General features: G+C 41.9%; 1 protein-coding gene across 2 annotated transcripts; it reads left to right on the top strand.

Moving 5' to 3' along the window:
* On the top strand, positions 1–22047 carry LOC309810863 (retinitis pigmentosa 9 protein-like). 2 transcript variants are annotated; one of them, XM_082633172.1, is made up of 6 exons: positions 1–226; positions 2643–2673; positions 3811–3940; positions 10660–10751; positions 14459–14511; positions 15520–22047. In XM_082633172.1, the coding sequence occupies exons 1-6, from the start codon at positions 75–77 to the stop codon at positions 15716–15718; spliced, it is 657 nt and encodes a 218-aa protein (XP_082489298.1). In that variant the 5' UTR covers positions 1–74; the 3' UTR covers positions 15719–22047. The 2 variants fall into 2 exon arrangements, with proteins under 2 accessions (XP_082489298.1, XP_082489297.1); XM_082633171.1 differs by having other exon boundaries at positions 14459–14520.
* Positions 22048–23677: the final 1630 nt, after the last annotated feature.

The raw sequence follows: 23677 nt of genomic DNA, 5'->3' as shown, positions 1-23677 counted from the left end.
AGAGGGGGCGCTGCGGAGCCGGGCGGGCGCGGCGCGGAGGAAGTGCGGTCTTCGTGGCTCGGCGCGGGGTCGCAATGTCGTCCCGGCTCGGGCGCGACGACTCGGGGACCGGGGGCGCGCGGCGGCCGCGGGAGCCTCCGGAGCAGGAGCTGCAGCGACGCCGGGAGCAGAGGCGGCGGCGGCACGACGCGCAGCAGCTGCAGCAGCTCAAGCACCTGGAGTCCTTGTGAGTCCGTCACGCCCGCCCCCGACTAATGCGAGGAATGGGGTCGGGGCCCGGGGTCGCGCGGCGGGGCCCGCCCGGGTTGGAGACCTGCGAGTGGGCAGGTGGGCTCGTCGGACCCCAGCGAGCTGGGTGCGGGTTTTGATCCCGGGCTGCGGGACGCTGGACTCTCAGCCACTGGAGGAAGAGCGGGGAGGCTCCATCCCCAGGGTCGTCCTGGACGCGCGAGGCGGCGGTGGGCGGGCGCTTCCCCCCCGGAAACGACGGTTTTATTCCTCGTGCGGCGACGTCGGTGTCGGTCAGGATTTGAATACAGAAGTGCGGCTGCGCCCTTGGGTCCTTTGCCGTTTCTCAGTTCAAGGGGCTCGCTCTGAACTGGGTAAAATCCCCATTCTTTTCATCTAGTGCTGTTAACTAGGGAGGAAAAACCCCAGTCCCGTAGCATGAGTGCGCGGTGAGGAAGGGAAGAATAAATGTGGCGTGAGGGCCTGGTCCCTGACTCTTCGGGAGGAGCTGTCAGGTAGAAGAGAGCGTGGACTTCTCTCTCGTCCCCAGGATTTTTTTTTACCAGGGTTAAGGGTGGAAGCTTCAAAGAGGCCAGTTCCAGCTCAACAAGAAGAATTAGGACCAGAGTCATAGATTCTTGCTGGTCAGCGTGGCCTGACCTAGGAGGCACTGTACTCCCCCAGCTACCCGGGGTTGGAGAGAGTCCAGATAACGCCTGAGAGAAGGGTTGGTTGTAAAGGAGATTTAAACATCAGGTGGAAGGTTGGATTAATGACCCTTGCGGTTCTTTTCTGTGTTTCTGTCGTTCTGTAATCAGCTTTAGAAGTCTGACTTTTCTAAGTTTGGTGTTCACTGAGTTATCTGAATTATTTCTGTTTCAGGCACTTCTCATTACCTACCTTCTCATGATTGCTGAGACAGTCGTGTAAGGAAAGGCCCTCATTAACCTTCTGGGAGCTTTGATACAAAATGCATGCTTCCTTGGAGCCTGGCCTGCTCTTTTCAGTGTGTCTCTTGAGCTGAATTTCACCTCAGTGGGCTGTGGTTTGGATACAGGTGCGGCATTGCTGGCATCCACAGCCCTGGTGCATTCAAGACACTCTGGGCTCAGGCAGGGCTTAACCCCGCCAGCCCTCTGTATCTTTAACTGTAGGATGCCAGGTGGTGGTTAATACTGTATGTTTATTTTGTAGCTCACAGAGCTTTTTCACAGACAAGAGAAAGATGATAACGTTTTGTAGATGAGAAAATGGAGGCTCAGTGGTTAAGCCACTGACCTGGTTAGCCAACAAAATTAGAGCAGAATTCAGGAGTGTGATTCTCAGACCAGTGGGATTTTTCCAGTTTCACAGATTTGAAACTGCCTAGGCTATGGACATATTTGCTTTTCCTAGTTCAGGGTTTTGTTTGATTTTAATTAAGTTTAATTCATACCAGAGTAACACTTGTATATAGCTTAAAACTCAAATAGTACTAAAAATGCTACAAAAAATAGCGGTGGGCTGCCCAACTCCTCATTTACCCCCCAGAGTAACCTAGTAACCTGCACAACCCTCCACCCCCTTCCCTCCTAAGAAGGCCAAGCCTTCCATGTGCAGACTCTTTTAGTTTTTACTTCTTGGATTTAACTGCACATTTCTAAGTTATATGCTTATTACTTTTTGTTGACTCAACAATTTTAGACATCTGTTAACTTCTTGTCATAGTAGATAAAGATTTAGTTCTCTTACTTGCCTTTCTTGTTTCCGTCCTTCCAACATAGCACTATCATAATAACTTTCCTAATCAATGTCAGTGTTAACATTGTTATAACTTTTTTTTTTTTTTGGCTGCGTTGGGTCTTTGTTGCTGTGCGCAGGCTTTCTCTAGTTGCGGTGAGCGGGGGCTACTCTTCGTTGTGGTGCGCTGGCTTCTTGTTGCGGTGGCTTCTCTTGTTGCGGAGCACAGGCTCTAGGCACATGGGCTCAGTAGTTGTGGCACACGGGCTTAGTTGCTCCGCAGCATGTGGAATCTTCCCGGACCAGCGCTCAAACCTGTTTCTCATGCCTTGGCAGGCGGATTCTTAACCCCTGCACCACCAGGGAGGCCCTCAAGGCTCTTCTTACCTCACATTTTCCCTGCAATCTCTTGCTTTCCCTTCTTCCAAAAATAAAATCGCTGTGCCAAGACACCAAGTTATGATTTCAGTGAATTTAAGTTCTACATCGAACAGGATGTGGTATAGCATCAGTTTATTTATATGGGACTTCTGACTGCTGCACATATTTTATTAACTGTTTTAGTTATAATGTAGTTTTAAGTTTTTTCTTTAAAAAAAAGCCTTTTCATTTTGGTCTGCAATTGCCTTTTGCTGATTGAGGTGTGTTACATTCCTGTGAACATGGTTCATGACTGGTGTCTTCTTCCTTTCTAGTTACGAAAAACCTCCTCCTGGACTTATCAAGGTCAGTGTGAAGTTTGTACTTTCGGTTTTCCTCTGAGACAGATTTGACTCAGTGCTCAGACTCAGTCACTTGTTATGAAAAACAGCTGCATAAGGTTTGAACCTCCTTTTATGATAGTTCTGTGTCTTCCCTGAAGATGGCAGTCGGTTCATGCACTTTGGGCTTTGTCACAGCCTGTGCCTTTGCAGAAATTTAATCAGCCTTGTGTCTGTCCCCTAAGAAACCACTGCAGGCCCCCCGAGTGTTCCTCAGCGCTCACTCCCATTCTTTCTGTCTCACTTGTGACTGCATCTCCTCAAAGCTGTCCTGCCCCATGTTCCTTCTCTGACGCCCCCGGTGCTGATTTCTTGAATGTCATCAGCTCAGAGAACACTGGACTCTGAGGAGACGTGAAGCTCATCCAGTCCAGCCCTACCTGTTGCAGGAGTCCCTCCTCCAGCACCCTGGCCACAGTGTCAGTGTCTTTCTGCAGGAGCGAGACTTAGAGGACTTAAGGCCAAAGTAACCTTTTCTGTTTGGTAACTTTCAACTTAAAGATTTTTAGAAAACATTCTTCCATTATAAATTTAATATTTGTGGAAACTTGAAAAAATCATAAGGTAAAAAAACAGCACCTTAATTATATAGTGCAGTTATTTGGTAATGAAAATACATCTTACAAATGCGGCATGTGTGAGATTATAAAACATGACAGTGGCCTTCAAGGTCTAATAACCTATTTTACTCTAACACATTGTTCTTATTATTCCAGGAAACCTCACTTGTTTAACTCTATATTCTGCCTCATTCCACAAAGCTTTTAAGTTAGCAGAAAACCTTTTGTGATCTTAGAATCTCATTTTTGTGATCTAGAATCAGAATTTGGAGCTCACAGATCAATCCTATGTAAACACTGTAACTCTTCTCTAAGAACAGCTACTTGGTTTTCATGGTCTAGCTAGCTCTTCTAGTATAGTGACTTCCGTTTTTTCTGTCAGTTATGATTTGTCCTTCTTTGTAGCTCTTCAGAGGGTAACTTATGAGGACATCGGGATCTCCAGCCCGTGAGAAAACCAGGCAGTGCTGTGTTCTCAAACAGGTGGGAGAGAGTTCCGGTGCTTTTTTGCCGCATAGCTTACACACTGTTTCCTTTTTCAGGAGGATGAGACTAAGCCAGAAGACTGTATACCAGATGTCCCAGGCAATGAACATGCCAGGGAATTTCTGGCCCACGCACCAACCAAAGGACTTTGGATGCCACTGGGGAAAGAAGTCAAAGTCATGCAGTGTGAGTGTGGAAGGGTTTCAAGTAACACCCTCAATACGTGCAAGTTATAGACCACTGTTTACAAACAAGGTCACTTCTTTTAATTCCTTCTCCCCACAGCCCTGCTAAAGTCAGGGCATGATCTCTGTGCTATAGATGAGGAAGCCGCCTTGCATATGTTATTAAGTGTTCTGGGGTAAGAGGCAGAGCAGTGCTTTGACTCCAGAGCTTCTGGCTGTAAGGGCAGTGGACTTCCACAGGGCTGTAGCTGCCTGCGGAGTATACGCTACAGTAATATTCCTGTAACAGGAAGGATATTCCATGTAGAAATGCCATGGGGGACAAGGGATGCATTGGAGGGTGGTCCCTTGGGTCTTGCCTCAGTCAGTCATCCTCATCAGAGGTGTTGAGGTTTTATCCAGGTAACCTGAGAGGAGCTCTGGGCCACAGAGGGTGGGTCTGGAACAGGTAGAGCTCTGTGTGCACACCCTCCACCGCACCAGAGCAGCAGCACCTTCATCCAGTGTAAGACGGCATTTGAAGAAGGAATACGGCTGCCTTTAGAGACATTTGTTTGTACAAAGATTCTTCACACACATAATTAAAATAGCAGTTTGCAGTCTCTTTGCCTCCATTCACACATCATCCTTTTTCCAATACCTAGGTTACAACAGTTAGCCTTATTCAGGGTGGCAGGGAATACATGAGGGCATGCTTTTTAGAAGTCAGGGATTTTGGGGTCCATCTCTGAGACTGGCAACCACAGTTATTGCTCATCATTGGGAGATAAAAAGTTGATTAGGAGCTCTAAGTGTGTGAGTGGGGCTTGCTGAGTTTCTCTGGAGGGTGATCTTTCTAGTCCGGTCAATTGGGAACTTGTGAGGTCAGGACCTGTAGGTTTTTCTTCTTGGGGTGAGTTATATTTTCCTAGAGAAGAAGGCTCCTCCATGGAGGGTGAAGGCCCAGCTGCTAGTGTTGTGGGATCTGACTAGAGCAAGAAGGCTGGGAAATCTTGCCATTTACTTTTTATTTGTTCATGTAATCTTCTATATTTACTGTGGCACCTTGCCTTCACATGTATCTGATGTCATTTTGCCAGAGATGTATGCTTTACCTTTTTCAGACAATAAACTTCCTTTCACCAGGGCTAGTAAGAGTTGCCCTTGGACTTTTCATCAATCCTCCTTATTTCAGCTCCTCCTTTACCTTTACTTTCAGAGGTATCTGGTGCTCAGAGCTCAATTCCTAAGCTCTTTGGAGGTGCTACAAATAGAAATTGAGCTGATTCTCCGTTCTCCCCTCTGGTGGCTTAGAATTCAATTTTCTGGTGTCTGCTCTTCATTTAGCATTTAGTATTTTTAAAAAATATTTATTTATTTATTTGGCTGTGCCAGCTCTTAGTTGCAGCACCCAGGATCTTCGTTGCCACATGCAGGATCTTCATTGCCTCATGAAGCCCCCAGCTTCTTTTCTTTAAGCATAATATTTTTGAGGTTCATCTATGGCATAGCACGTACCAGTAATGCCAGTAGTTCATTATTATTATTTCCTCCTTCTGCTTGCCTTCGGTTTGGGTCGCTCTTTGTTTTCTGGATTTTTTAATTGAACCTGAGATTATTGATTTGAGAGCTTCATTTTCTAATATAGGCATTTAAAGCTCTACATTTCCCTCTAAGCACTGCTTTATCTGCATCTCATATGTTATGTTTAATTTTCATTCAAATCAAAATACTTGCTAATTTTCCTTGAAATTTCTTCTTTGACCCATGGATTGTTTAGAAATGTGTTGTTTAATTTCTACATATTTGTAGATTCCCAAAGTTTCCTACTATCATTGCTTTCTAATTTGTCTTCTTTGTGGTTGGAAAACATACTTTGTATGTTTTGAATCCTTATTTTATTTTTAAGTATTTATTTACTTATTTGGTTGTGCTGTGTTAGTTGTGGCAGGTGGGCTCCTTAGTTGTGGCTCACCAGCTCCTTTAGTTGTGGCACATGGACTCCTTATTTGTGGCTTGCAGGCTCCTTAGTTGTGGCATGCATGTGAGATCTAGTTCCCTGACCAGGGATCGAACCTGGGCCCCCTGAATTGGGAGCGCAGAGTCTTAACCACTGCGCCACCAGGGAAGTTCCGGTTTGAATCCTTTTAAATTTATTCATTCTTGCTTTATAGCCTAGCCTATGCTCTATTCTGGATAATGTTCCATGTGGGATTCAAAAGAATGTGTATTCTGCTCTTTTGGGGTGGTCAGGTGTTCTATAGATATCTGTGAGATCTAGTTGGTTTATAGTATTGTTGAAGTCTTCTATTTCATTGTTGATATTCTCTCTAGTTGTTTTATCCATTGTGGAATTTTGAAGTCTCTAATTATTATTGTTGCATTGTCTAGTTTTCCCTTCAGTTCTGTCCATTTTTGTTGCATCTATTTGGAACTTTGTTGTTAGGTGCATATATGTTTACAAGTGTTATATCCTCTTGATGGATTGACCCTTATATCATTATAAAATGTCAATATTTGTCTCTTGTAACAATTCTTGCCTTTGAGTCTGTTTTCTCTAATATTAGTATAGCCACTCCAGCTCTCTTTCAGTTAGATTTTTAAACTGAACTTTAGATTATTTATTTGAGATCTTTATTCTTTTCTAATGTTGGTATTTAAAGCCATAAATTTCCTATAAACGCTGCTTTATTTGTATCTCTTTCCATCCTCTTTCAATTTAATTTTGTCTTTGAATCTAAAGTTTGTCTGTTGTACTTGGAAAACATTTTTTTATCCATTCTGCCAATACCTGCCTTTTGATTTTCATTCAGATAAATGCTAATGTAATTTCAATAGAATACAGAAACTTTGTTCCTATACAGCTCCATTCTCTCCCCCTCCTTTGTGGTAATATTGTCATACAAATTACATTTTTATATATTATAAGCTCATCATCACTGTTTTATAATTATTTCTCTATTAGTTGTTTTAAAATGAGATAGAATAAAAGAATTACAAAAAATGTATTTATACTGTCTTTTATAATTATGTTTGTGTTACCTTTACTGGTACTGTGTATTTCATGTGGATTTGAGTAACTGCCTAGTATCCTTTCATCATATCAGCTTTGTTATTTTTTTAGGGCAAGTCCATTAGCAATAAATTTTCAGATTTTGTTTATCTGAACTTTAAGTTCCCTTTTATTTCTGAAGGATAATTTTGCTGGCTGCAGTATTCTTGCTTAATAGTCTTTCTTTCAGCACTTTGAATATGTTATTCTACTGCCTTCTGGTCTCCATGGTTTGTGATAAGAAGTCATCTGATAATCTCATTGAGGATTGCTTATATGTGATGAGTTGTTTTTCTTTCATTGCTTTTAAAATTTTCTTGTTATCTTTGGCTTTTTAACAGTTTACCTATGATGGATCTCTTTGAACTCATTCTACTTGGAGTTCATTGAGCTTCATGGATTTGTAGATTAATGTTTTTCATCAAATTGGGGAAGTTTTTGGCCATTATTTTTTCAAACATTCTACACTCTCTAGCACTCCTTTCTTTCTGAGATTCTCTTTATGCATATGCTGTGAATTTTGATGGTATCCCACAGGTCTCTGAGACTCTGGCCAGTTTTCTTCATTCTTTTTTCTTTCTGTTCCTCAGACTGGATAATCTCAGTTGTTACCTATCTTCAGGTTTGCTTATTCTTTGTTCTGCCATCTTAAATCTGCTGTTAAGACCTTCCAGTTAATTTTTCAGTTTGATTATTGTGCTTTTCAACTCCAGACTTTCTTTTTTATTAATTTTTATAATTTGTATCCCTTTATTAATAATCTCCATCTGTTATGACATCACTTTCATACTTTTCTTTAATTCTTTAGACATAACTTCCTTTAGTTCTTTGAACTTATATAATAGCTGATTTAAAGTCTTTGTCTAGTAAGTCCAGTATCTGGACTTGCTGTTGCTTTGTGTGTTTTGCAATTTTTTGGTGAAAACTGCCCATTTTAGATAATATAAGGTGGTCTGAAAATCAGATTCTCCCTTCTACCCAGGTTTTGTTATTGTTCCTTTTTGTATTTTTAGTGACTTTCCTGAACTAATTCTGTAAGTCTGTATTCCCTGTAGTGTATGGCCACTGAAGTCTCCTCTGTTAGCTTAGGGGTCAGCTAATAATACGATAGAGATTTTCTTAAATGCATTGATCTAAGAAGCCTTCTTCCCTTTGCCAAGAGGTTATATGTGTGTGTTAAGACAAACCTGAAATGCTCATGTGGTTTGGTTTACATGTCTGCCTTAGCCTTTAGTGCCTGCTTGCACAGAGCCTTAACAGTGAGTCAGAAGTGAAAAAAAAGGCCTTCTCAGGCCTTTACTATGCATGCACACAGCCTTACACATGTGTATAGTCTTCTAGATTCCCGGAATTATGTCAGAATTTTTTTTTTTTTTACGGTACGCGGGCCTCTCACTGTCGTGGCCTCTCCCGTTGCGGAGCACAGGCCCCGGACACGCAGGCTCAGAGGCCATGGCTCACAGGCCCAGCCGCTCCACGGCACACGGGGATCTTCCCGGACCGGGGCAGGAACCCGTGTCCCCTGCATCGGCAGGCGGACTCTCAACCACTGCGCCACCAGGGAAGCCCTATGTCAGAATTTTTGAGAACCCTCTATGGACATCTCATTCCCCAGATCTTCCTTTTAAACTTTTGGCTGGGCTCTTGTTTACCCAGTGATATCACAGCCATAATAATCTGTGATGTTAAACAATTGCAAGTGACTATTTTTGACAAATATCCTGGGGTAGGGCTTTTTCTGTAGAGCAAACTACATGACTGGTCAGATAGCAGCAGTACCCTGCCAGCGTGGCTCTGTGCTCTGAAGTCAGGGCTTTTTGAGGTGCTCAAAATCCAGTCTTCCCTCTTCAGTGGGTGTGACACTGCTGCTTTTCACACCTGTCATGGTTGCAGGGCTGCTTGTTTTTAAGACTGTTGTGGAAGTAGGGGTTGGGAGTGAGCCCAGTTAAAATGACAGAAATCCTGCTGTTCTTACCAAGACTCAGTAGGGTTTCTTTAATTAATACTCTTTAGATTGTGGCAAGCCTTTGGTTAATTTTGAAGGTTTCAGATAACTTGATTTGGAAAAATTTGCAACTATTTCCAATGCTTCTATGGAGGAACAGATTTATGGAGGTTGTTACTTGGCCCTTCTTGAGATACTTACTGGATTATTCCTTTTGAAAAGAATTCTCTTGTCATTTTCATTGAATCTCAGGAAGGAAATGAAAGGAGACGAATGTGTTTAGTCTGTCATCTTTACCCAGAAGTCTATGGCTTTTTTTTAAAGTTTGAAAACCACTGCTCTGTTTGATGAGGTGATTAGTTGCATTTCACTTAGTATTTTATAGTTATTTGCATTGACTTGGAAAATAAAAGTTTGGGTTGGGACCAGATCCAGTTTTACCAAGAAGTAAATGAAGCTTAAGTTTCAGGGCCCTTCACTTGTGTCTTTCAAAGACCTGCAGGGACCATAGTGATGTGTTGATTATGGTCATATGATTTTGTAAAATTTGCCAAGGCAAGATTTTTGTTTTTCCTAAAGAGCCCCCTCCATCCCCACCCCCACCAAATAATTTAAGCTCAGGCACCACAAAACTTGGACTCATTCCAAACAAGATATATATATATATATATATATTTATACACACACACACACACACATACATATGCATACTTTCATTGATTTTAGTGATTGTAGTATTATCTAGAACAGTGGTTCTCAAACTTTAATATGTCTACACATCACCAATAAGTCTTTTGAACTCCAAGTATATGTCAGTGTTTCTGGGATAGGCCTAATACTGTGCATTTCTACCAGTCTCCCATGTGTTGTTGATTTTGCTTGTGCATGGACCACATTTTGAATAGTAAGGATCACCTTTCCTTTAAAGGTAAGAGGGTTTTGAACACAAAGAAAGACATTGGTTTGAAGGAGTGTTATCCTCCTTTCCTGAACTTTAAATGTTAGGAGAGATAAAGACAGGGACAGCTCAGAGGCAGTCAACAGAGAACCCCCAAACTTCATTGTTTTTCAATGGTTTCCTGAGATCCATCTCTCAAAATTATGTCCCCATACAACCATTTTGTTTTTCACTTTCAGTACAGTATTCAATAAATTACTTGAGAAATTCAACACTTTATTACAAAATAGGCTTTTGTGTTAGTAGGCTAATGTAGGTGTCCTGAGTGCATTTAAGGTAGGCTAGGCTAAGCTATGATGTTCAGTAGTTTAGGTGTATTAAGTGCATTTTCAACTTATAGTATTTTCAACTTATGATGGGTTTATTGGGATGTAACCCCATCATAACTCAAGGAAGATCTATAGTTTCCCTTTGTTTTTTAGGATCTTACATGGTTCATTCACTGATTGCATTTGCTTTTTTTTTTTTTTGCGGTACGCGGGCCTCTCACTGCCGTGGCCTCTCCTGCCACGGAGCACAGGCCCCGGACGCGCAGGCCCAGCGGCCATGGCCCACGGGCCCAGCCGCTCCACGGCACGCGGGATCCTCCTGGACTGGGGCACGAACCCACGCCCCCTGCATCAGCAGGCGGACTCCCAACCACTGCGCCACCAGGGAAGCCCTGCATTTGCTTTTAGAATTGGAGTTTAATGAAGAAAAACTTTAATATGATCTACTGATCCTTTGTCTTCATTAAAGGAAACTGTGTTATCTTACAGAAATATTTCCTCTTTTCTTTGTTTTCAGGTTGGCGCTGTAAACGATATGGTCACCGAACAGGCGACAAAGAATGCCCTTTTTTTATCACAGGCAACCAAAAGTTAGAACAGTTCAAAGTAGTAAGTAGAACCCCACCATATCAATTTACATTTATCAGAGATAGTGAATATCAGTTGATTAGGTACTAACAGTGAACTGCAAATTCACACAAAATACATTCTCAGAAGTCATTTGGCCAAAGTATCTGGTGTTAACTACATTTGTGTTAAATTACAGACATACCTCAGAGATGTTGCAGGTTTGGTTCTAGCAATATCTAGAACCTCAATAAGGCAAATATCACAATATAGTAAATGACATGAATTTTTAAATTTCCCAACACATATAAAAGTCATGTTTACTCTATACTGTATTCTGTTAAATATGCAATAGCATTCTGTCTAAAAAAACAAAGTACATAACTTAATTTAAAATACTTTCTTGCTAAAAAATGCTAACCATCATCTGAGCCTTCAGAGAGTTGTAGTACTAACATCAAAGATCACTGATCACAGATTGCCCTAACAAATGTAATTATAATGAAAAGTTTGAAATATTGTGAGAATTACCAAAATGTGACACAGTGACATGGTGTGAGCAAATACTGTTGGAAAAATGATGCTGATATACTTGCTCAACACAGAGTTGCCACAAACCTTCAATTTGTAAAACACGTAGTATCTGCCAAATGCAATAAAGTGAAGTGCAGTAAAATGAGGCATGCATGTACATTTGTGTGACAGATTAGTTCTTAACAAAAAACTTCTTATTAAGGTGTCATTTGCTTATACCTTGGGAATAGTGATTCTTTTTCTGAAGCAGACATTGTTATTTATTCAATCACTTTTTTTTAACTTATTGTATAAAAAAATCATGTTTCATAACTAAAATGAGGGTTTTAGTTTTCCAGGCTTTACCTGAAGATTATATGTCTTTAAACTATAAGCTAGAAGTGTATATATAAATTATATTTGCTCTTTACATGACAGTAAAATTATTATTTCCTCACCTTATTTTAACAGAGTCACTTCCCAGGGGTGTAAATTCTCCATTCAGTAACTGCTTCTGTCAAGTGAAATATGTAGCTGTCTGGATGTACTGAGGTTATCAACATATATCAAACTGGAGTCAACAGACATTCTCCAGGTTTTTTTTTGTTTTTTAATTTTATTTTTTGGCTGCGTTGGGTCTTCATTGCTGTGCACAGGCTTTCTCTGGTTGCGGTGAGCAGGGGGCTACTCTTCGTTGTGGTGTGCAGGCTTCTTATTGCGGTGGCTTCTCTTTGTTGCAGAGCACAGGCTCTAGGCACACGGGCTTCAGTAGTTGCAGCATGCAGCCTCAGTAGTTGTAGCTCGTGGGCTCTCGAGTGCAGGCTCAGTAATTGTGGTGTGTGGGCTTAGTTGCTCGGTGGCATGTGGGATCTTCCCAGACCGGGGATTGAACCCTTGTCTCTTGACGTTGGCAGGTGGATTCTTAACCACTGCGCCACCAGGGAAGCCCCATTCTCCAGTTTTTAAGACATTTTAAGATGTTGTGTTTTCATTTTAATAATCTGAAATAACTTATTTTGGATCAATCGTTCTACTTTTAGGTGGAATGACAATTTCTACAGATACTATAGAACATAGTTCAGTGATAAATCTCAAAAACTTTAAACATACTCATTTTGACTCAGAAATCCCACTTTAATTTACCTTAAAGATGTAAGAGAACATTAATATATACACAACTGTTTATGTATGTATAAGGATAGCTTTCATTATTATTTATATGGTTAGAAAAATGGGAGCTAAAGAAAAATAGGAAACACCTTAATAGTCCAATATATCAACATAAATTACTGTAACAGAAATTAGCCATGAGGAATTGTGTTTTAGAAGAATGTGTAATATCATGGGAAAATGTTTATGAAAACACAGGTGAAAAGTAATAGAGTTTTATATATAAATGGTATGATTATAATTTTTCATAAATTATGAATAACAATCTAAAAAGAGAGACCATGGACTTCCCTGGTGGTCCAGTGGTAAAGAATCCGCCTTCCAAAGCAGGGGATGGGGGCTTGATCCCTGGTTGGGAAGCTAAGATCCCACATGCCGCAGGGCAACTAAGCCTGCGCACTGCAACTACTGAGCCCACGCGCCTCAACTAGAGAGAGAAAAACCTGCACACCACCACTAGAGAGAAGCCCGTGCACCACAACGAGAGATCCTTCATGCCGCAACTGAAAATCCCACATGCCTCAACGAAGATCTCATGTGCCGCAACTAAGAGCCAATGCAGGACTTCCCTGGTGGTGCAGTGGTTAAGAATCCGCCTGCCAATGCAGGGGACACGGGTTCAATCCCTGGTCCAGGAAGATCCCACATGCCATGGAGCAGCTAAGCCTGTGCGCCACAACTGCTGAGCCTGTGCTCTAGAGCCTGCGAGCCACAACTACTGAAGCCCGAGTGCCTAGAACCCATGCAGCGCAGTGAAGAGTAGCCCCCGCTTGCCGCAACTAGAGGAAGCAGCAACAAAGACCCGATGCAGCCAAAAATAAATTAAAAAAAAAAAAAAGACCCAATGCGGCCAATAAATAAAAAGAGAGACCAGGGAATTCCCTGGTGGTCCAGTGGTTAGGACTTGGCGCTTTCATTTCCATGAGTGCAGGTTCAATCCCTGGTCAGGGAACTGAGATTCCACAAGCTGCATGGTGCAGCCAAAAAAAAAAAGAAAAAGAGAGACCGAATGTTAATATTACTGTTATCCCTGGGTAGTGAAGTAGTAGATTTTTTTTAAAAAACTTAATTTTCTGATAATACCTAAAATTTCTGTAATAAACATTTATTCTCTTTTAAAATGAGATAATTCACATACCATAACATTTCCCTTACATGTTCTTACTTTTAAGTAATTCAAATCATTTAAAATTATCTATACCTCCAGTATACTTCCAGACTTTGTTTGGGATACTTATATATTTTTGCATACCTATAAATGTTTCATTGTTATATATAATTTTATAATTGTTTTTCTTAATACTATTTCTTGGTCGTGTATCCACATAGAACAAAGAGAATTGCCTCAATATTTCTTCCTTGAATAGTTTTTCATGATTCTGCCATGGTTTAATTCTTTATAAAGGATATTTAAATTATATACTGTATTTTTCTCTCTCTTTTTTTATTAGTTTCTGCTTTATAACAAAGTGAATCAGTCATACATATACATCTGTTCCCATATCCCTGCCCTCTTGCGTCTCCCTCCCTCCCACTATTTTTCTCTTTTTAAAAAATATTTATTTATTTATTTTGGCTGCGCTGGGTCTTAGTTGCAGCACACGGGACCTTCATTGCGGCATGCGGGATCTTTAGTTGTGGCATGCAGACTCTTAGTTGGGGCATGCACGTGGGATCTAGTTCCCCGACCAGGGATTGAACCTGGGCCCCCTGAATTGGGAGTGTGGAGTCTTACCCACCAGACCACCAGAGAAGTCCCTCTTTTTTTGACCACTCTGCATGGCTTGCAGGATCCTAGTTCCCTGATCAGGGATTGAACCCAGGCCCTCCACAATGAAAGCCTGGAGGCCTAACCACTGGGAAATTCCCTTCTGTATTTTTCTAATTGGAAAATTATTTTCACAGCTTCAGGGAGTTTGCAGTTCTGGTGACCCTTAGGAAGGATTAGAATGTTTGAACAACCAAACTGGAAAAGAATAACTGGCTTTTAGTAACAGGGATTTAATGTTTAATTAACTAACAACTCATGAAGCCTAACCCAACCTTAACCTTTTCTCACCCTTAAGGCACATGAAGATCCCATGTATGACATCATACGAGAGAATAAAAGACATGAAAAGTATGTAAGGTGAGGTTGTCCTGATGATAACAATATCCTCTTAAAGTCCGAAATTATATAAAGTTGGAAACAACCATTCCAATATTAGAGAAATGGTTTAATAAATATGGTATTTTAATTGTGAAATGTTAGGAGAGCAGGAGTAATCCCTCAAGAGGCCAGTATGTGGGGAATGAGCAGGCCAGCCTGTTCTACTTGGGTTAACTTAAAGCAGTGGGCTTTGGGACTTGACCCTGGTGGCACAGTGGTTAAGATGCAGGGGACATGGGTTCGATCCCTGGTCCAGGAAGATCCCACATGCCGCAGAGCAACTAAGTCTGTGCACCACAACTACTGAAGCCCACACGCCTAGATCCCGTGCTCCGCAACAAGAGAAGCCACCGCAGTGAGAAGCCCGTGCACCGCAACGAAGAGTAGCCCCTCTCTCTGCAACTAGAGAAAGCCTGCATGCAGCAACAAAGACCCCGTGCAGCCAAAAATTAATTAATTAATTAATTTAAAAAAGAACCGTTATTAAAATTTATTTTTAAAAAGCAGTGGGCTTTGCCCAGCCCACTCATGTCACTGATAGTTGATGTTGGCAACCCACATTGTGGTATCTAGTTCTGCTATATGATTGATTCTCTTTCATATGTTTACTTTATCTTGTCCAACGTCTTTAAGGATCTGAGCTATTGTTAAAAATTGTTCTTAGACGTGAATAAAGATAGGGTGAAAAAACGAGGTTTTTTTCTTTTTTTTTCAAATTGGTGATATTGAATTATAATTGTTGAGGAGGTAGATTGCCTAGTATGAACTTGAGAATACAAAATGGCTTGTACACTGGTTACAGTCATGTAAAATAGGTGTGGATGTAGGCAAGAATGGGGAAAACATGCAAAAATAAAAATAAGTACTGTCTTTAATGAGGCAATGATTTGTGACATCACTACTGCTCTTATATTTTTATCTAAAAAATTTTTTTAAGTTATGTTGAATATGTTTCTTTGGTTAATCTTATGTGTTTAGGATACAACAGTTAAAACAGTTACTGGAGGATTCAACATCAGATGAAGATGGGAGCAGCTCCAGTTCCTCAGAATGTAAAGAGAAACACAAGAAAAAGAAGAAGAAAGAGAAGCATAAGAAAAAGAAGAAAGAAAAGAAAAAGAAGAAAAAACGAAAGCATAAGTCTTCCAAGTCAAATGAGAGTTCAGACTCAGAATGACAAGAGCTTGACTTGTTCAACATTCTCTTCTCAAAAATCAAACACTGTGGCCAAAGATCAGAGGAATGTGGAATCAGAGAGGAATAGGAGAGGGAGACACCAAGAGAGGAGGAGATTTAGTGTCACAGGTGTGAATTCTCACCTACCTTCCAGTAAAGATATGACCCCGAGGAGAGTGACTGTATCTTGCCAGGTGCTAGCTCTGGACAGAGGCTGATTTCAGGCTGGAAAGCTTTTCTCATTGTTCTCCTCCCTGCTGATCACTGTGGGTCCTGATTCCTTAGAAATGCCTCTGGCAGGGTGGCCAGACTAAGGGAATCTCTGAGGAAGCTCTTCCAGGTGCTGCCACAGCTTCCACCCTCCATGGTGGGGCTACTTAATGCCCTTAAATTTCAGGCTTGACTTTCCTCTGTCGCTGAGGATAAAAGCTCATTACTTTATTTATTTTAAAAAATCATTTATTTTTGAATCATAATAATATATGGTCCAAATTTAAAAGGTATATAAGGGGAATTCCTTGGCTGTCCAGTGGTTAGGACTCGGCCCTTTCACTTCCGTGGCCCGGGTTCAATCCCTGGTCAGGGAACTGAGATCCTACAAGCCGCGAGGTATGGTCAAAAAATATACATAAAAGGTATATAAGATTTAATCATGAAAAACTTTTCTCTTCTCTTCCCCAGTTACTGAGTTCCCTTTCCCAATGGCTATCCATTTTACCAGTTTCTTGTGAAGTCATACAGAAATGTTTTGTGTATCACAAGCAAATGTTTTTTCTCTTTTTTTAACACAAATACTAGCACACCACACACATTTGTCTGCATTGTTTTTTTCTTTTTTTTTTTCGGGTACGCGGGCCTCTCACTGCTGTGGCCTCTCCCTTTGCGGAGCACAGGCTCCGGACGCGCAGGCTCAGCGGCCATGGCTCACGGGCCCAGCCGCTCCGCGGCATGTGGGATCTTCCCGGACCGGGGCACGAACCCATGTCCCCTGCATCGGCAGGTGGACTCTCAACCACTGCGGCACCAGGGAAGCCCTGTTTTTTTCATTTTTTAAATCAACAGTGTAAAATATGTTGGTCTTTGCTGCACACAGAAGTCTTGAGTTCATAAATCCCTGTTATGCTTGGTTGAGTTTTTTAGGGGGAAAGGCTATCCCATAATAACAATGAACAATCATGTCTTTATCTTCCTTAGCACTTACTGCCATTGTCCCATGATTATTATTATTCCCAGAATAACTGATTCAGAAAACTTATAAGGATATAGGAATTACTGTACTGGTCAGCTACCCACATCCCAAAATATATCCTCATCCTGTTGGCTAAGCACAGCCTACACGAGAACTTCTGGCTTTGACTGCTGCAGCTGAGGCAGCTCAGCAGGTTGGGATGGTGCCTGCAGCTAGGAGAGGGCATCTGTTCTTGCTGAGCCAAAGTGGAGCCAGACTTTGCTCATGAGCAAGTGTCCTTCCCTCTCCACTAGAGTCTCTTGCTGTTTTCATCACTCAGGGTCCCAGGACCTCACTGTTCCCACTTCCTGCCTTTTTTTCCCTAGGGATTGGATTCCCCCTCTTTAATGAATAACGGATGTGGGCCAGGCTGACTCCTTCCCAATTCTCCTCAGTAACTGCTCCTAGTCTTGGCCTTGGAAAGTTTATCTCAATAACACAATTGGCTGGAATGGCCCAGGACTTGCTCTTCCTGAAAACCGTAAGTCCAGTTAATTCAAGCAGTGCCTTACACTTATCCTTGGCATTTCTAGCTCAGCATGTAGCAGAAAATTCTCCTTCCAGGAATTTTCTTTCTCCTGCTAGAGTCCCATTCATGATAAACATATTCTATTATAATGTGGAAGAGTAATATCAATGATTCTTGAGCTTATGGTGCATCAAAATGACCTGGAGTGCTTGTTAAAACAGATTCCCATGCCGTACTCCTAGTTTCAGAATTTCTGATTTATTGCACTAATTCTGGAATGGACTGTGGAATTTGCATTTCTAACAAGTTCCCAAATGATGCTGATGCTGTCAGTTTGGGGACCAGATTTGAAGAACCGCCGATTTAAATGTTTAACCTCTTACTAAAGCCTTTCTCCACTTTCTGCTTTAACGGGAATCTCTCCATCCACTGTAGCCCCTGCAAGTTAATTCCCATCCCTTCTCCCTCACTCCAGGTTTCTCTGTCTTCTATTTCCGGCCTACATTCTGTGGTCCATCAGTTAAGCCTGTTATCTCCCTTGACCTGTGGTTTTTCTGCCCAGCTTACCCAAAAGAACCTCAAACCAAACTCCTCCTCCTCTGTTCTGATTCCCAGACTGCTGAGCCCATAAAGCTGTCAGTCAAATTCCTTCATCCTGAAACCTCTTTCCTCAAACTCAGTACTCTCTACTATTAAGGAAGTCAAAAGAAGCCACCAGACCTCCCTTTACCAAGGTATCTTATCAGCCTGCCATCGTGGTTGTGGTAGGCAAAATTGTAAAACAGCCGCCCCAAGGTTTCCTACCCAAACCTATAGAACTGTTACTTTAAGGGATTTTACTCCCATGATTAGATTATGTTAAAAGATAGTTTGGCCTTTTAAGGGTGACTGTTTGGGTGATCTGAACCAAATCACATGAGATTTTTCTAATTTATTTGTTTTATTTTTATTTATTTTTGGCTGCGTTGGGTCTTTGTTGCTGTGTGTGGGCTTTCTCTAGTTGTGGCGAGCGGGGGCTACTCTTAGTTGCGGTGCCCTGGCTTCTCTTGTTGTGGAGCACAGGCTCTAGGCGTGCGGGCTTCAGTAGTTGTGGCATGTGGGCTCAGTTGTGGCTTGCAGGCTCTAGAGCTCAGGCTCAGTAGTTGTGGCACACGGGCTTAGTTGCTCCGCGGCACTTGGGATCTTCCTGGACAAGGACTCGAACCTGTGTCCCCTGCATTGGCAGGCAGATTCTTAACCACTGCGCCACCAGGGATGCCCTCACATGAAAATTTTAAAACCAGAGTTTTTTTTTTCTGGCAGGTAGCAAAGTATGGCAGTGGTTCCCAGAGAGGTTTCTGCTCTAGTAAGTTTTGACTCTGTATCTGCCCATCTCTCCAATTTTTGGGTCAACGGTTTGCCCTGTGACCTCAATTCTCTGATAGATTTAAGAAGATTTGATGATTAGTTTGTTTGGCTTTTTACTTGTTAGGACAGAGTGAAGACTTCTAATCTCTTTACATGCCAGACCAGAGATCGGAAGTCGGAAGTCGATGGATATTGCTTTAAGCCACTACGTTTGTGATAATTAGTTCCTGCCCACATCTGGAAAATTCGTGAGGGCAGAGACCATCTTGTTTCATGTTGTAGCCTCACCTTCTAACACAATGTGTCATGCATGGTGGTGTTCAATGGGAATTTATTAAAAGTATAGTTACATTTTCCATTTGGAGCATGATTTGGAAGTTGTAGTGGATGCTGTATTGTGCCACTTGTATTTGCCTCCTAACCCCTATGCCTGACTTCAGGACTGAAGTATTTATTCTCCCAACTGCTGGTTAACAGCTGACTTCAGTTAACAGTTGCAAATGACCTCCACTTTCCAGGGATTGGTTGTTCTTTCTTGAAGAGAGCTACCCTATCCAAGGCCATGCCTCATTTCCAGGGGCATCCTGCATCACAGTGACTGGTCTATGCAGGGGTGTAAGATGTAGCCTCTTGCCCCAACTGGGACAATTCTGCAGGGTCATTACAGCTCATGAGCTCTCAGTGGGATTGGCCAAGGCCTTTGTTGTGCCTGCATCACACCCAAACTCCTGCTTAATCATGCTTTCTTTGTCCCCTCAGAGATGTTATTCCCTAAAGCACTCCCCATTAAACTTCTTGCACCCAGATCTCCATCTCAGAGTCTGGTCCTAAGGAACTCAACCTGCCACAGAGGTAAGATGGCAGGGAAGAAGAAGGGTAGGTGTGGTCAGGAATTATCATTCATTTTAGACTCCATTTTCCAAATTTATACTTGGCTTTTCATCTCCCCTCTAGGATAAAGGCGAGACTTTGGGAAGGATTACGGAACAGGAAGATGTTCATTGGTACTCTCTTCTGTCTTTGTGCTTCCTCTTCCATATACTGGCATTATCAGTTTCCCCACCTTCTAGGGTCCAACCCACAAGGCCCAATTTGTTAATCTAATTAACACTAAGCCATTCATTCACAAATACCTGAATATATATGATGTCCCAGGATCTATACTCTTCCATGGGGATACTGCATTGGCTACACTAATCCATGGCCCTAAGGAAAGAATACATGGTCTCCTTTGATGAGGGTAAGAATGTCACAAGTCTCATCTGTCATGTCATGAAATGGGCTATGAAAGTTAAGACACAGGTGCTACTAGAACACATAGGGGTGTCACATAATCCAGCCTTGGGTGGGGATAGGAGTGAGAGGTGTTTTCCTGGAGTATCTAAACAAAATCTTTAAGTAGGGGTTAGATAAAGTCATAGGTCTCATAAGACCAGCCTTGGAAACACTATCATCTTTTGCTTCTCATCTGAAAAAATGTAGCGCTTAATCACTTTTTACCATCTCCTTAATCCATTTTGAGGGATACTTGGTTAATACAGGGAGTTAAAGGACATTTTTGTGTAGGACATTTTCATCACAGGGTTACTTAGAAGCAGCACTGAGTGGACACATTGATATGTATCAAAATACTGTCCATACTATCACCCAGAAAGCCTTTCTTGGAGGCACCCCCATCCTGTCACATACACTCTGTTCTTTCAAATAACCGTGGGAGAGCCTCCAATCACATAAAAATCTTTTTAGCACATAGTCACAGACCTAACCTGCACCATTTATTGGGAGATTGGTTCTACAAATTGACCACCTAGGTCCTAGGTTCTTAGTATAAAGATCTTTTATTTCCTAAAGCTTCCTTTATTCCTAAGGAGTCTACACTAGTTGAACGCATAAAACATATGATTCTACAGGCCACTACTGGAAATACCCATCAGTGGGGCTACTATGTTCCTGGCCTCCATTTATAAACAATGAGTTGGCATCCTTTCTGTCGTCAAGATGGTTCCTCTTTGTGGGGAATGCTTAATCTTTTTATTTTGTCCTTAAATCCACCATCCTTTTCTCCTTATCTAAAGGTCATTGGAGATTACAAGACAAAACTATTCATGACAGCTAGTGCTGTCATGAGTGATGTGGCCATTATGAGAGGAGAAGAAAATGCTTAAGAATCACACACTTTTGCAATTCAGTTTATTTGCTGTTTTACAACTTATATTTCCAAAGGCTTTACAATGTCACATTTTCTTGTTTTTTGATACAATGCTTTAATAGTTCAGTCAAGAGAGATATCATATGATGCAGTATTTAGCTCTTCCTTGACACTGGAACTCAGCAATTTATTTCCTATGAAATAATAATGGAATACATTTCCTTAAATTGGTGTGTAACAGACTCAAGATGTTATACAGAGAATCATTACCAATATCTTTAGTTTCCATTTTTAGGATAAAGCCAAAGGTCTTGACATTTTGCCCGAGCTTAGTTATCAGTCTTCCCTTTATGACCACTGCAGGGCAGAAATGGCCTTTAAGGGGCCATCAAGCCACTGCTCCAGGACCAGGGGTTGAGGTGAGGTAGGGTTACCCAATGCCAAGACTCTGTGTAGGGAAGCCTGTCAAGCTACTGCCCCTTAAGGGAGATGCTAAGCTTCCAGTACCCAGCTCTAAGCTGGGACACTAAGAGTGAAACTGCCAGGATCACTTACAAAATCCCATTTTAACCCACTACATACTACCATTAACAGATCAGGAGTTAAGTGTGAAAGCCAGCTTAAAAATAACATTCCACAGAATTGAAAGGCTTTGGCTCTAATCTTGTCAGCTAGGGCCTTCTTTAGAAGGTATGTCTGTTACCTGGGTAGAACTCTGCCATTTGTCATTGCCCATAAGCAGTGTTAGCTTTGAAGGGCAGACCAGGCACCAAGTAGGAAACCCCAACTAAATAAAGTCCAAAAAGCAAATCATAAGACAAACTGGACACAGGACAGATACCAACCTCTAGAGCTGCTGGGTATTTCCTAAACTTTATAGCATCTGCCTTGAATCTCTGTTACTTTGTAGGGCAACTTGGTTTTTGATCTCTCACAGTTACCTGAGGGAAGAAGTGATTCATACATTAAATAATCCAAATTGCTTAAAAACCAAAAGGAAAAAATAAATCAGAAACACATCTTTCAAGAAATTGACCTGTTTTTATGATACTATTCTATATCATTCTGTGATTCTTGGCAGCAAAAAATATCATTGGCAAAAATAATAACAGACAATTTATAGAAGAGAGACTTCAGCCTGGAAATTAAAATCTTGACTGTGTAACCTGGAGTAAACTGAAGTTCCCATTATCTTCTTCACAGGACGACTCAGTCAGACTTTTTTTTTTCCAGCTGCACCATGCGGCTTGCAGGATCTTAGTTCCCCAATCAGGGATCAAACCCTGGCCCTCGGCAGTGAAAGCAAGGAGTCCTAACCACTGGACCACCAGGGAATTCCCCAGACTTACTTTCAGACGTGGCCAAAGAAGAAAGTGCTAAAAACTACTAAACTACAGTATTAAGAAGGGGGAGAGGGAGTAAATTTATAACCAATGTTATTACCCAAAACAGAAAAAGATTCATACACGCTCTGATGGGAAATGACATGGGAATTCAGAAGCAGATAAGACTTTGAGAAGGCTAAAGGTAAAGTTGCCGGTGTTTTAGTTTATTCATTTTACAATGTTAGACATCGTGATCTAGGGCTCACACACATCTGGAATGGTCCCATTCATTATGGAGCTTACACAGTGCTTCTTTCTTATGCATGAGGGGTCTCTAAGCACAGTGGTCCAGAACAGTCTCTCGCCGTCTTTTTTTTTTTTTTTTTGCGGTACGCGGGCCTCTCACTGCTGTGGCCTCTCCCGCTGCGGAGCACAGGCCCCGGACACGCAGGCTCAGCGGCCATGGCTCACGGGCCCAGCCGCTCCGCGGCACGTGGGATCCTCCCGGACCGGGGCACGAACCTGTGTCCCCTGCATCGGCAGGCGGATTCTCAACCACTGCGCCACCAGGGAAGCCCTCTTGCCGTCTTTTATAAGCAAGGACTAAACATACCAAAGCCAAAAAACTCTGCTCATATTGTAAAGTCACCCTATTTTAAAAACCCCTTCCAAATCACCGAGCATCAATCGGAGTCATAATAGCCAAGAGTTAAGATGTGACAATACCCCAACCTTTAAGTAGAAGTGGTAGACTTAAGTATTTCTTGAGTCTAATGGTTTTAGAACTAAGACTGGAACTTATTTAAACTTCTCTGGGGCTCTTATGCATCCCATTCTTCACTTACCTGCTTTGCTTCATTCTTTGCACCCCACCCCAGAGGTAATCATCTCCCAAAGCTCTCCGTTGGGCCCTCCCTCCCTCCCCACTCCTGTCAGCTGTGCCCCCGCCAGTCATAGGATGGTCCAAACTCAAGCTTCAACCAGGTGTGGGGAGGCTGCTAGTCCCGTCCCTCAATCTCACCATTTTATGCCCCTCCCACCATAACCCACACAGCAAAGCAAAACAACTACTCTTCCCAAGTTAACTCTTTTCCATAGATGTTACCATTTTTTTTCGATCTACTCAAGTTCAAACTCCAGCCCTTAAAGATTTAATTGCATTAGTCCTCTCACGTCTGTATCTTTTTTTTGTATACATAGTTGTTAAGCAGTTTAAATTTTATTGACCTCCTGTTTTTTTTAAAAATAGTTAAATTTAAGGTCACACCTCTAAGTTTGATGCACTATATACAGATCGTGCAGAGTATGACTATGAAGAGATACAAATTAGTCCATGCGGAAAAAGATTTACTAGAGTACAGAATCATTTTCATAAATACACGTCTCTATCTCATACTCCCATGTGAGTCAGGACCCTCACCACTTTGTTGATTTATTGGGTT

Source organism: Mesoplodon mirus, assembly GCF_964341445.2.
Source record: "Mesoplodon mirus genome assembly, chromosome: 9".
NCBI classification, from domain to species: domain Eukaryota; kingdom Metazoa; phylum Chordata; class Mammalia; order Artiodactyla; family Ziphiidae; genus Mesoplodon; species Mesoplodon mirus.
This window is presented reverse-complemented; position numbering and strand designations above follow the sequence as displayed.

Excerpts from the sequence above, each read along its gene's own strand:
- LOC309810863 (XM_082633171.1), top strand. The coding sequence starts at position 75 with ATGTCGTCCCGGCTCGGGCGCGACGACTCGGGGACCGGGGGCGCGCGG. Across the intron at positions 227-2,642 it reads CTCAAGCACCTGGAGTCCTT|TTACGAAAAACCTCCTCCTG; the intron begins GTGAGTCCGTCA and ends CTTCCTTTCTAG. Across the intron at positions 14,521-15,519 it reads AGACATGAAAAGTATGTAAG|GATACAACAGTTAAAACAGT; the intron begins GTGAGGTTGTCC and ends TTATGTGTTTAG.